At 46.9% G+C, this 14322-nt stretch overlaps 1 protein-coding gene across 1 annotated transcript; it reads right to left on the bottom strand.

The window, feature by feature from the left end:
• Nucleotides 1-330: 330 nt before the first annotated feature.
• KAT7 (lysine acetyltransferase 7) lies at nucleotides 331-13661 on the bottom strand. Its single transcript, XM_074849334.1, has 15 exons — nucleotides 13440-13661; nucleotides 11759-11906; nucleotides 10300-10476; nucleotides 9870-10109; nucleotides 9226-9308; nucleotides 8893-8982; nucleotides 8074-8172; nucleotides 7792-7902; nucleotides 6729-6920; nucleotides 6442-6531; nucleotides 5382-5522; nucleotides 4127-4220; nucleotides 3796-3942; nucleotides 2830-2936; nucleotides 331-2155 (listed from the first exon to the last, which is right to left on the bottom strand). The coding sequence occupies exons 1-15, from the start codon at nucleotides 13452-13454 to the stop codon at nucleotides 2054-2056; spliced, it is 1836 nt and encodes a 611-aa protein (XP_074705435.1). The 5' UTR covers nucleotides 13455-13661; the 3' UTR covers nucleotides 331-2053.
• Nucleotides 13662-14322: the final 661 nt, after the last annotated feature.

Genomic DNA, 14322 nt, shown 5'->3' on the forward strand with positions numbered 1-14322 from the left:
TCGCTTTTAAGATAACTCCTTCCTTCTTCACTGAACTTCAGGCTGACAGATGCTATCCCAGTTTTGCGTGACATACTTAAGTTGCCGGTGTCTGGCAACATCCATATATTCCTCGTGGTAGCCGCCTCTGCACAGCGAGCTCCAGAGTGAACACACAATACAGGCTATTTCCAAAAGGTTCAAGTGAAAGGCCGCTCTAATCACAATCCTTAATACACCAGGCACAAAGACAGGTTCAACATGAGTCCCCTGCCACACAAAGCAGCAGCTTCGCTCAACTGGAGATGCAGAATAGCATCTGACTGAAAAAAATAAAAAAGCGGCATAAACTTGAGCAGAGAACATGCTTTATTGAGAAGTAGATACAAGAATAGCACATTCTACCACATCATGGGAACAGGGTTTAGCTTCTGCACAAGAATGGCCTTCTTCCCTACTCCACAAGAGATCTACTTTGTTGGATAGTTTCATGAGTATCTGTAGTTAGTTACAATACAGGAGCAAAGGGCATGAGACAGCAAAATTCAGTAATGCCCACAAGGTATAACACCATGTACTGATGATCTTTTTTCTTTTCCTTTTTTTTAAAAGAGGCAGAGAAAGGCAGACAACCATCAGAAGAGCAGTAGAGAACTTTTCCACATTAGGATGGGTCAGTGGTTAACAGGAAACGGCTCCTACCTACCGGTACATTGCAAATGCTTCATTTCAGACTCCGTTCAATGAGGAAGCATTGGAAGGTTTAAATGAAATCGGCACTACATGATGCTGCCATCATCTACCCCAAGATTGTCCCCCCTTTTAATGACACTGGAGCCATATAGGAAACTTGTGGCACAAGGACAGTGGTTATACTTGAAAGCTATTGTATGATAGTTTCTTCCGGTGGTGCTGATGGGAGAGGGGAAGTAAAAGTTTTTTTGTTTTACAAAGACAAACAAGAATGCACTGTCAGAGAAACAAACCATCCACACAGCTAACCGGAGCTGCCACTGATGCACAGAACGTACACTGTAGGCAATCCAACAACTGATGATATTTGCATTGTAGAGTTTCTGTGGCTGTTTGGACAAGGCTAGCAAAAATCTGTCTAAAGTTTTTCTTTCTTCAGTCTAGAGGAAAAAAATCCTCCAATACAAAGAGACCTACAATTCAAGGAAGACTGCTCTGGGAAAAATATCTGCAGTGAAATATAGTGAACAGGCTGCTTCTGTGTAAAGGAACCCACTAACTCCAAGAGATAAACCAGGAAAAACCAGTAACTTATAATCAGAGAGGTCTCTCCAACAGACGTGGTACTGTAGCAGCTCCAGGAGCACATACCTAGAGCAGCTCTGGGAAACACCTCAGACCACAATGTTCTCGCACACTGAGCCTTGACTCCTCCAGGGGAACACTAACAATCACACCACTCAGTTACAAGACACGCAAGCTTCTGACTGTACAATATTAACTATGTGAAGACCTGCTATATTATATGGAAAACACTGCTGAAAGAGGTGGCATGTTACCTTACTAAAACTATCTGATACATGGAATGGACCAGTCCATTGGACAGGACTAGTTAAAAATGCTGAAGTCAGTGTAACTGCAGCTCGTTGGAAAACCAGACTTCCCCCAAACAAGCATTATTAGACCTTGTTCAAAAGCCACAGAAGTTATCTCCATTACTTAGAACGCAAGGAACCTGAAGGAAGAAACAACCAGATTACAGGACACAACACAACCTCATCGGAATAAGAACATGAGGGTAAGACCAGTGACTGGACAGGTACAGTACCAGATATCAGAACTCCTTGGGCCAGTGCTGCTAGGAGCTTCGTTTGGGTCCTATACAGATCCAATCCTTGCAACCTCATTGAGGCCGAAACATAAAGTTCCTCAGAACTAGCGTCTGTGGTGTGCACAAAAGATCTGGGCCAGAACAGTACCAAGGGGAACTGATCTTTCGGGAGGGTACTGTACCAGCCAATCACAACAGCAACAGATACGACAGAGATCCCTAGGGTACTTCCTACTGCTGGGGTTCACTGGCTTCAGGAGTGAGAGACAGTTAAGTTCCCTTAGGAGGGGTCCATTTCAAACAGCTGGGATCCATTATCTTATTGCTGTTGGATCTTTTTGCCTCTTTGGCTATCCATTCATCAATCAGATCCTAAGGGAAAGAGCATGAAAGGGCAGGTTAAAACAAACGATCCATGATGGAGAATTCCCCATGGTACACCACCACACATCCAAGGCCACAAACCTGAAGATGACTAGCCTACTAACTGCTTAGCATGACAAAAATAACATTTCCTCCACAGTGCTTTCTAGAAGCTCTTCCGATCGCACTGATAGGCTACTTTTAGCTACCAAGGGAAGTCTCAGGGAGGAAAAAACAAAAGAGAAGCTGTCACATTTGGGGATTAATCAACCACTTGTCTTCTATCTAATGCGGGTGCAAACAGGACTCATTCAGGAGCCCATTAATTCAGTTCACTTCTGTTATCTGTTTGCCCAATAAAGGGCAGGTGTGACGAGGACCACGATGGGAATGTTGATCCATTGCTCCCCTAAAAGCCGTTTACAATGAGCAACGTTGTTCTACACATCAGAAGAGGAAGGTAAATACAGCACATTTCTACACTACTGAAGAATCAGGTTGGCTGCCCATGTCCTATTTTATCAGCTACTGCATTTGAAAATTACAGCTCTCCCCCACCAGAATGAAAAGGCTGGAAAACCCAGCACAATGCAAAGGGAATACTGATTTCAGCAAGTTCGTATGAATCTGACAGCTAAATATAAAGGAAACAAAAATGCAAAAATAGCCATCACAAATCTCACCTGTCTTTTTAGGACCAGGTGTTTTCCCTTCCAGTACTTGAGCATCTGAAGCGCCTGCAACGTGCTAACAATGTCGACGGGATTTACTGCAGTCTCCTGGCTGATTTCTGCAAACCAGTATCAGTTTATGTTAGAACAGAAACAAATTCCTCCGCAATAGCCTGTAACTGTTAGTTTTCAACGATGAGTTTTATGCAACTCCTTCTGAAGTCATATACTCAAAATGCCTTGCACATACTAAGGAGATACGTGCAGGATTACTGCTGCTGCTGGACTTGTACCTCTGAGCACCCTGGTTACCCGCAGCACCGCTGTACAACTCGCCTTATTTCACTTCAGGGGCTGCCTGACCACCAACAGCGTGAAGAGCCTCAGGCTACGGAGGCAAACCCTGCAGAGCCGCACAGAAACAGCCCAGCTCACCCCAAAACTGAAAGCCAGCCTAGACGTCACAATGATTTAGCGACACTAATTTTAGGATCCACGTTAAAAAGAGGTAATCCTCTGAAAGAAGACGTAGCCACTTCTTCAGAACTACCTCGCTATCTCTATGAAATGCTGCATACTCCTGGGTGCCATAAACATAAAAATGCTATTAAAAGAAATCTAAATAGTGTTTTTCCAAAGCATTTGGAAGCCTCTCAGTGGGGCCATTTTTCTTTTTAAGATTAACATTCTAATCTACAGATGGATAAAGTTCTTTGCTGAATCTTTTTAAAAAAAAATGTATTTTTAAAAAGAAGAAGCCGGTACATACTTTGAAAACTCTGCAAGCTGGCTTATCTTTAACGGTGGCAGGACTGGAAAGGAGCCATACCCAACTACAGGAATATTCCACTAACTGCTGCACAAACACCTCTCTGAATGAGTCAAGCACGACACGCTCATATTTGAGGAAAATGAGTGCGATGCACAGGTATGTTCCTGAACCAATTCACTACAGGCTTACTTAGCTTGAAAACATACCTTTTATAGAGATCTCTTTTCCTTGGAAATTATGCAGGTAACGAAGGAGAACTTCCTTCCAGTAACTACGGTAGCTGATGAGACCTAAATCAGAGAGAGGGCGTTCCGGAGAGCCAACTTTTTCTTCTACTTTAGAAAGCAAATAGCCTGTAAAGGAAAGAAAACCTATTTATTCTTAAACTACTCCCTCCCGACTGTTACCCTCTTTAGCACGTGCAGAAATCAGCTATAATGAAAACTGCTCAACCACCACCATAGATATGTCAGATTTCTTGGGGAAATTGTCACGTTGGACAGAACACGTTTCCAGAATTTCTCTCTTTCTACTTACTGAAGTCAATGAGCATTTTGCCGTAACCTTGCCTCATATATTGAGGCATTGTCAGGATACAAGAAACATTGTAGTTGAGAAAAGAATTCTTCTCCTAAAAACAAGAACAGAGAGAGGACAGATTAACAGGTCTAGATCTGTACAAACAATGGGTATATCATAATCCCAACAGACTGAACAAGCCTGTGCAACTGATACAATACAATGGGAAAGGAGCAACAGTAGAAAAACCTGCCTAACAACAAGTAACACGATCATCCTTCAGCTACCAACCTGGCTCAGTGTTGTACTTTATGAGCCATTAAACTGGGCGTTTGGTGCACAGTTTTAAGCCTACCATGGCTGGCCATGGAGTTGTACCTGAGAAGGAGCCAGAAACACTCTCACTACCACCTCTGTCATCTACCAGGTTTACACGCAACAAGAGCAGCAGCATTACAAGCACGTGGTGCATATCGGAACGTTCAAAGTGACTTGGACACACTTATCCTCAGATCAATGCAGATTTTTCTTTACAGTATTTAGTATTTATTCAGTTTTGACTCAGGTGATTTAAGGAATAGAGTTTCCTGCACTTTATGTGGGAGAGTATTCTATAGAATTTCACTGACTGAAATATCTAAACTGGTAACTGCATTGCATGATATCACCACGTCCGGAAGGGTAATCACTTTTTCTGTATTGAAGTAAGAACAACCAGGAAATGCATTTCACTAATGTGCAGCAGAGATTAAACAAACAGACTGGCTTTTTTTTAGGTAGGCAACATACTGGAGCAAACAGTTGAGAAAACTGGCTCCTACCCTAAGCTTGGCCAGTGACTGACTTGTGGGATCTGCTTAAATTATCCGAGTTATGTCTCAGCTTCTTCACCTTTTTATTCCTTCAGTTACTTTATCAAAAAAAATCATGGTGACCAATACTTATTTTAATGTATTTTTCTTTACATTTCTTCATGTTTTATCATTACTTTTGCCTACATTTAAGACACCACCACACTTCCAGATAGCAACAGTTCATTTGAGCTGATTTGGGTTTTGCTGCTAACGAGTAAAAGGTGCTACAGCAAAGCACCTGCAATCCCTGCAGCAAACAGTAACAATTCATGCAGATCAGGTTTGAAACTTCATCTATTCCTAAAAGCAACAAATCCTGACACTACAAGAACTCAGAGGGGAGATTCAATCCTGATAACAGGTGTCCTAAATCTTGTTCTATTGAGATAGTAATGCATATGTATGTATTTTCAACTAACCTTGGAGAAATATCCTATCAGGTGACAGCCAGTGTTGTCAGCTTCTGTCATGACATAGAAGAGGAAGGGTTCAACATCATAATACAGTGTTTTATGGTCCAAGAAAAGCTTTGCCAGCAGACACAGGTTTTGACAGTAGATCTAGAAGCAAAAGGAGAATAGGACACACCTGCTTATTACAGTGGAACATCCAAAGAGGGGACAAAAACAGGCACACATGGGAAATGACAAGAAAATTCTGATTCCTCTGAGAAATGACGTACAGTCTTTCAAACAGAGCAGCTGGGCCAGGAAATTATTCCATTTGTGATGAAACTTGATAAGCCTAGCTTCCTAAGGGTGGGGATGGATGTTTGCGATACCAATCTCTGAATGCCCGAAACATCACATCCTCAGTGAAGGGCAGCAGAATGCTGCATCTCTGCTTGCTTGCACTGTATTGTTTTAATCCCCTGCTTCGGGGTTAGCTCTGGTAACAAGAAAAGACTCCTCCCAACTTCCTGCAGTGCAGAATTTAGCTTTTGAATTTGTTTCTTTGTTCTTTCCTCTGAAGCCTTCAAGACCGGACGCAACTAGAGGCAGGGCACAAGCATGGTGCTACCACCTAGCACTGAACCCGCAGCTGCAGATTCATGTTCCACCTTTCAATTCAGGGTTAAGGTCGCCCTCGATAACATCGGGCTGCTTCCCACTCTAACCCAAATTTGATCGAGTATTCACAGTGAACGGGAGGTGGGCAGTAGCAATCTACTGAGGCCAAGCACAGAAATCTCCCCACTAACTTTCAGAAAGGGATCTTGACACACATCTCCAAGCAGGGTATGAGACAACAGATGGAATTGCTGGAGCACAACAGGGCTGAGGAATAACCACAAAGAAAACACGGACAAAACTACTGCCAGAGCTGCAGGAATGGACAGATCAGACTCTAGTAGCTTTTCTGCAATTAGAGGGAGAAAGGGCCATTTGCATCCTGTTTCTCTACAGGAAAAGCAGTGCCCAGCACATCGGAAAGATGGACTCAACGCTCAAGACTGGCCTAATAATCACAGTTAGTTACCTTGTTCTTTTTCCCATCCACTTCAAACACCGAAATGGAGCCTTTGCGGTAGATTTCATCACCCGGTGGATGTTTCCAAACACATTTTGCCTATGACAGGGAAACAAAGTCAGGGTCACACTACTGTTTTAAGGACCGAAAAGGTTACAACAACTACTGGATATACCAGGAAACAGGCAGTCTTCTCACCTCCTAAAGCGAACAACTGAGCTAACAGTAATGTTTTAAAACATTTACATGCTGACATCAGATTAAAACTCAGGAAGCAGCTCTGCACTAGCCCTTACCATGTGTCTGCGCAGTATTGTCTGGCTCTTCATATATTTGAGACAGAACTCACACATGTAGAGACGTCCCAGACGAGCATACTCCTCTGGGTAGGGAGAATGATACCAGGTATCCAGCTCATAACGGCCAAAAGCGATTGTTTTAATCATATTGCTGCCTTCTGTGATCTGGCCCTGAAGCCGCAACTTTTCCTATGAATGAAAAAAACAGATGATTATTTTTTAAAAAATTTAAAAGTAGGTAGAGAAGAAGGGGGCCCTATTTATTTCACTCAAGGAAATAATTTACTTGAAGTCTTCTAAATTCATCTCTCATTGTGACCACATCTAATAATCCCACCCACAGACCTCTCCTCAATCAAACTCAGTCTGAGCCCTGTCCACAATCAGTACAGTTATTACTGACTGTTCCTTTCACCAGGAAATGTCTTGTGAATCAGCACTTAGCAGCACGCTAACACTAGGATCACACTCCTTCTGTCATGGAAGCAATGTAAGCTCCTTGCCACTTCACGCTTCTTTCCTAATCTGTAGGGAGAGGACACAGCCTAATGCTCTGCCTCAGATATCCCAGACTCAATTGTCACTGGTAAGCGTGAAAGTATCTTTTGGTTCATCTCTGGAGATGAAAGGTGGCTTTGGAAAGCACCTACAGAAGCCTCAAGCGATACAAGGTTTTGAACTCCATTCCACAGTCACCAGCTACTGCCAAGATGGCTTTTGTCTTTTGTTATCATCACTCCTTAGCCATTCTTTCAGCAGGTGAAGTGTCCATCCTTTCACTGAAAGCAAACACCTATTAAACGGGACTGTTAGTGATTATTCCTCTTGCAGGCACTGCAGCATTCGTGACTGAAAACGCTTCACTCCAGCTGTAGCTCAAGCAAACCCCCTGAACCACTTAAACAGTAGCTCTAGTGCAACATTGCTGACCTGGCTGGGCTGTAGCTGCTCTTCTTACAAACTCTGATTCTATCTGCACAAGTACAACAAACCCTCGCGAGCATTCACATTTCTAACAAAGACATTTCCTACGAGATATATGATGAGTTAGAAGTCTCACCAGGTCCTCAGATGCCCGTGCTTGTGCTCTTCGGAAAAGCTCGAGGTCATACTCACTCGTCAGGTTTTCAAGTAGTGGTTCCCTGGTATTGCCATAGGTTTGTCTGTGCTCCTAGAACAACAAAATAATAGGAGGTTTTGCTGTCATGCTGCTACTAAGCTGTTGGATCTTGCAGCTTTTTTAGCTGAGAATGTTGTAGGATGACTGGGAAAGCCCAACTCCCGCTTAGTGGTCTCATTCCAGACAGTAGGGAATGAAAGAATATAGAGTTATTGTTTTTACCATATATTTTTCTTTTTGCTCCTTGCTTAGTCCTGAGTTCCTCTTCTTCCTGAGCTCAGCTACTTTCTCTTTGTATCGCAGCTGTCGCTCTGTTGGTGCCTGAAAGAAGCCAGAGGTGGAAACCTTCACTAGGCGTCATCCACTTCAAACATTTTTCTTCACCGTCCCACCCTAAAGGACCCCTGTCCTGGCGTTCATTTTATTTGGTTTGTTGCCTCTGAATCAAATCCCGTGCTAATAAGAGGGCACTGCAGGTGCAACATGGGTATGTAAACCAGGAAATTTTTCTTCCTACCGCAGCTTGCCTTTCCCAATGTACCTCAGTCCCACAAGACAGGCTGCACTCCTTATGCGCTGCTTAATCATGGGGAAAAGCTCAGAGCTGACTCATTAAGTTATCTTGACTCAAGTCCAAGACTCGTGAGCTGAAAAATGTAATTCCCCTGGTTTTATTCTTTTCTATTTAGTCAGAGTAAAATTATAGTTTACAGTTGTGCAGGAATTCTCTCGTTCTACACATCAAAGCACACAGAAAAGATCATCCTGAGAACAGCTCCAGCCTCCTTTATAGTATTACTGGCCAGTGCCACCTCTCTGCTCTCACTAGCTGCTCCAGTCTCTCATTTAAGAGATACAATGAACTGCCCTTGCTGAAACAAACTGGAGAGGACAAATGGGCAGCGTCAGGACTCAGCACAGTAGCTTATCTGGGAAGTGAAGGAGGGAGATCCAAGTCAAAATCATTGTCGCCAGAAACCACAAGGTGAGGTTTTTCCACTTTTAACTGAGCAGCCCCTCCATTGCATCCAGATCACCCACCTGGTGCCTGGTGGCGTGCCGGTTGTTGTCATCCTGCCGATGGGCCAGCATCCTCTCCTCAATCTGCTTATCCCGGCTCTGCGCTCGCACCTGGAAGCCAAAACTCATCCATCAATGCTGCAGCAAACTACTACCAAAACCTTCATCTTTTCCTTTTCTCATTTAGGTGAATTTTCTGCACTGTCATTCACAGAGGATTTGACACACAAATGCTGTCTTACAGCTGAAGACATCAGCTGTAACATGTTAACTCTATTTTCTGTTCACAAATGACAGACTGTGGCATTTTGTTCCAAAAAAAAGTAAGGAGGTTAAAACAGAAGACTCATTTACCTTGCACTCATCCGCTGAGAGGTTATGATATAGTGGGCATCCTGATATGGAGAAGTGTCGCTCATGTTTTCCAGTTAGGTGTCCTGCAAAGGATCAGAAGAAAACCCCAACTTTCAACATGTGATCACAAAGACGTTTAAAAAGTATCCCAGATGGGCAGATCCCTCACTTGAGCTTCTCAAGGAGCATGCTCTGTTTATTACCAGTGTGATAGAAGGAGCACACTCCACGGTTCATGGCACAAGCTCTAAGAAGGAAAATCCTCTTCACGCTAACTCAAAAGCTGCACTCCATGCAAGCAGCCAGGTATCCTAGAAGTCTGCAATAATTTGTTTCTGAAAACCTGCTTCTGGCAGAGATCAGTACCCTACCTGCAAGACTCTGCGTTTTCCTCCCACACCTGTGCTCAAACTCCTACCTTGTTCTTTCCCCAATCATCCCCCTAACACTCCTAGCCAGAAAACACCTCCAGGAAAAATATACCTGCAGATATGCTGCATATCCCTTCTCTACACCCACTTCTCAGTAATACTTCTGATCCTAATTAAGTGCATATTGTTAAGGATGTATAACTTGACTGAGTGGGACTTTGAATATCACAGCAGGAAGGCAAAAACCAAGATTAATCCTGGAGTTGAAATTACCTAAAGAGTTACAACCAGGAGTGGGACATTTCATGTTGAAATTGTAGCTTTCATGGAAGCGGCGGCGCTTAGGGCGGTGAGACAGGTCACTTCCAGAATCCTTCATGGACATGTCCTTGGCAATGCTCTCATCATGGGATACATTTGGACTGGAGATATCAATATCAGACTCTGAGGAAGGGGCATTCCCGGTGGGGGTACGAGGTGGAGACTCATCGTGATCCGCTGCATTTTTAGTGTCTGAATAAGGATCAAGATGTTACAAATTTGCCTGAAAGAAAGCTTTCAAAAAAATACGTAAAGAAACTCCAGACAGCTGTCTCAAACCCTCTATCCTCAGGATATTATACTGTGCCCTCAGAGAATGGAGTCACACACTCTTTCCAACAGCATTCTGCAAGCTTTCAAGGCCTCACTGCACCCTACGTACCTCTGTCAGAGAAGTCAACCACTTGCTCAGTCTCTGAACCAGACGAGCGCGTCTGCCGGAGCGGGTATTTCTTTGGGGTCACAGGAGTCGGCTGCTGCTGGCTGCGGGTTACCCTCCTCGTAGAATAGACGGGCTCTTCTGCTCCAAACGACGGTGGATTACGAACTGGGCTGGAATCTAATTCCATAGAAACACCATAATTACACCCACAGTAACCACTGTAAGTCAGAGACCGGCCTCGCACGTGCCCTGGAGTCTGTAATAGCAACATCTGGTAGCTGGGTATTGACACAGGGTTCTGTCCTACCGCTCGCCGCTGCACATCATCACAAAGATATGCTGCTCTTCTGAGCTTAAATCTTTTGACACTTTTACCAACACTGAGGAATCAGGAATTAGATCAGCTTTCTCTGGACTTAATTACTTAATGAACTAGTAATTACAAACCAGTTCCCATTTGGAAAGCTAAAGAACCGTTAGTTTAGATAAGAACTATGAGTGTTTAGATAGCCCTTGGGAACAGCAAGATTGCTTCTGGTGTGGAGCTGTATTTGGGACCCTGTGCGTGGTTTTGTGATCCTGTACTGCTCATAAAACAATTATTTTTCATGCCAGGAATATCACAGGCATCCCATACACATTCAAACCACCTTTCCGCTTGTTTTTAAGACCTAATGACCAGATGATCATGCACATATGTTCCCTACCTGCAATAAAATTTGTCACAAACCAGATTCTTTATTCAAGCATATACATGGAGCAATGAAAAGAAGTTGTTATCTGCTGTCATTTCCTCCCCTTGATGCCAGATGGCAGCTTATTAACTAACAGCCAAGAAATGACTATACTAACACTCAAAATGAGGAGGTGGACACATTCAGTGTTTCCTCTTACAATCTGGATGCCAAATTAGAGCAAACAAAATAACTGGCAATATGTTGATTACATTCATTGCAGAGTAGGGTCAGCGTCAGCAAGTCATGAAAATACATCTTCCCTTGCAGTACAGAAAACCCCAAATAAACAAACCAAGCAAACAAAAACAGCTTTCACCCCTAAACAGCATCTCTCTAACTTGGCTCCAGTGCCAATACAACTGACTACATAGAAAGCAAATTTTTAGAGTTCTCAGAAAAATCAAACAAAGCTGGCATCAGTATCAGTGTTTGATTTTTACTTCCTTTAATGAGTAGACAGCTTTTTGAACAGGGGATACTCAAGGTTTGACTTCCACCACCAGTGTAATCTTCAGATTATATTACTTCACTTGTGCAATATGCACTTATAAAGACTGCTTTTTGCTGTGGTACATTAACAGCCAATGAAAAACTTAGCCAATTTAGGTATAAACGGCACACATTTAAGTTCTAAAGGCCAGGAATATGGAGTACATTGAGACTCTTGTTGCTTAAGAGGCTGCTGCTTTTCTTTTCCTTGTTAAAGAAAATAAAGCATTTACCTTGAGAGCTTTGACTGAGTCTGGCTGAGGAACGGGTCACACGGGCGGATCGTCTCGATGTGCCATCGCTTTCAGAGCTGTCTGTATGCTCAGGATCAGTAGAGAAATCAGAGTCTTCTGTTCCATCTGAGCTACTGCCCGCATTCCTCTGCAACACCACAGACCCAGACATTAGCACAGGAGCACTTAAACTTGCATATTGTATTTATGCCATAGAAAAAGAGAGAAAATACTTGGTGTAGGCAGATAAATTCAAGCTGACACAATGACATATGCAAACTAATAAGTGTCAAGTGTATTACTCTGGAGAAAATATTTTAGTTTAATAAACATGCAGTGTCAGACAGTGCCTTCAATAATAAAGAGTTACTGCAAACTGATCCACTAAGGAATATCCCAGTCGCACCCGATTTTATTTAAAGCAAAAGGTAAATGAAGTCTCAAGGCTAGACGGAATATGCTCTGAGGTTCACCCAGCCAAGCCAGCAGCCCTGCCGCACCATCTGCCTGCCCAAAACAGCAGAGGCAGCCCAGCAGAGCACAAGGCACCAGGGGAGCAGGTGGTGGAGAAAACAGATGGACTCTGGCAACGGCCAACTTGACTCTTCACCACGCAGCAACTGAGGGCAGCGTCAGGACCCCCCGGTGGAAGCAATGCAGAGAAAATGAAGGCACTCAGGGAAGTGGCTGGGCCAAAAGGGGCTGCGAATGCAGGTGTATTCACCTCATCTTGGCCCACCAGAGCGGCCGCCCGCACCACGCAGCGGCCTGGGCGGCTCTCTGAGGGAAGCAGGTCTCAGGAGTTGGCAGGCAGCCATCAGGTCTCCGAGAATCCCTGCCCTGCCCGGTAGCCCTGATTTTTTCCGGTGGTGGGGTGTGAGGGTGTCAATAGGTCATGGTCAGGGCGGCCAGAGGTACCCCCGAGCGACCGCCGGCCCTGAGGAGATGGCGACGAGGCCGAGGCAGCCGCCGCCACCCGCCTGAGGGGAAGGGCGGAGGCGGCTGCCGAGGCCCCGCGCAGACGGTGGCGCGAGCGCGGCCCCCGCGCCGCTTTGTTTTGCACCCGACGGAGACTCGCCGGCCGCAGCCAATCACAGCGCGCGTGGGAGGGGCCGAAAGGGGGAGCCCGCCAATGTCCGCTCGGATAGCACAAGGGCGGGGCCACCGGGCGTGACTGACGGCAACCGCCAGCCTATCAGTGCAAGCCTCGCTCCCAGAGAAACATCAACCCGGGGGGAGCTGAGCGGGATGGGGGAAGGGAGAGAGGGAGAAACAAGGCACGCGCGGGGAGGTGACCGTTGGGGGCGTAGATGGGCAGCCGCATACGCCAATCAGCGACAAGCCCGGCAAGACAGTCCGACCAATACGGGACCAGCTTCCCAACTGCTTGCCCAATCGGAAAAGCCAAGAGGCGGACCGCGCTGCAGGCGCGGGGGAGGGGAAGCGGTAACCGTTGGGGGCGATGAGTGACGAGCAAGACGGCCAATCAGCGCCCAGCGTGCCCGTGCGGGAGCCACTCAGAGAGCGAGCGGGGCGGGCGCTGGGGGCTGAAGGCCGCTATTTTCCCCCCAGTTTTGTGCCCGTGAGAGGTAGCGGAGGGGGTAGGGAAGGGAGAAAAGCTGCGGCCCGAGCTCGCCGGTTCCCCCGCCGGGCGCCTCCCCACTTCCCCGGCCGCGCTCACCTTCCTGCGCGGCATCCTCGGTGGGGGCGGGGGCAGCGAGGTTGGCTGGTCCCCGGCGCCCCCGGCCCGCGAAGCGGCGGTCGCCGCCGTGTTAGCGCTGGCGGGCTCCGTGGTGACAGCCGTGTCTCCCGTCCTGCGGCACGTCTGCTCCGGCGGCGCCAGTCCGCTCCCGCCGCCGCCAGTCCCTGTTCCCTGCTCGGTCCCCTCACGCTTCCGCCGGGACACGGTCCACACCCCCCCGTCACGTGACCCCGAGCCAGCCTCACGCCAGCGGGGGCTGCCATCTTGGATTCGGACAGGTATCCCGGCGGCGCCGCCGACAGTGAAGCTACCAGCGGCCATCTTGGGTTCGGGCGAAGGGGCTCTTGGCGGGGGCTGGGGCGGCAGCCATCTTGGGTCCGGGTGTGAAGTCAGTGGGCTCCCGGCGACGCCCGGGGACCGGAGCGGGTGTTTTCCCCGGGGAGCCATGTTGGGTTCGGGCAGGCAGAGCCCTCCCGCTGGGGCCATCTTGGGGCCGGGCAGAGGCGCGCCGCCGGCTCCATGGAGTGATTGGGTAGAGGAAGGCGGTGAGTCCCCGTTGCTCTTGAGGCGGAGGCGGGGAGCGCCGCGCCTCCGTCTCCCGGCCCCCCTCCTGCTGAGGGGGGGTGCCGCCGCCTGCCCTCTGTGCGGCCTGCTGGAGGGAGAGGCCTTTCCCGGGCCCTGGCTCCGCGCTGGGCCGGCCCGGGGCGGGCCGTCGCAGAGGCCTAAGGGGCCTGGGCGGGCCTCGCAGGACTGTGCTGCTTTGGGCTCTCATTCGGAAAGGCTGTTGTCGTTAATTAATCTTTCCGCTCTCAAAATACCGTCGGGAGGGGAGGGGCGTGTTGGTGAAGCTTTGCCTCTGTAG

The sequence above is a fragment of the Strix aluco genome, chromosome 24 (assembly GCF_031877795.1).
Source record: "Strix aluco isolate bStrAlu1 chromosome 24, bStrAlu1.hap1, whole genome shotgun sequence".
Classification (NCBI taxonomy): Eukaryota; Metazoa; Chordata; class Aves; order Strigiformes; family Strigidae; genus Strix; species Strix aluco.

Coding starts and splice junctions, on each gene's coding strand:
- KAT7 (XM_074849334.1), bottom strand. Junction 7,903..8,073: donor AGCAAAAAGAAAAATATATG/GTAAAAACAATA, acceptor TTGTTGTTCTAG/GAGCACAGACAAACCTATGG. Junction 2,937..3,795: donor AAAAGAGATCTCTATAAAAG/GTATGTTTTCAA, acceptor ACTGGTTTGCAG/AAATCAGCCAGGAGACTGCA.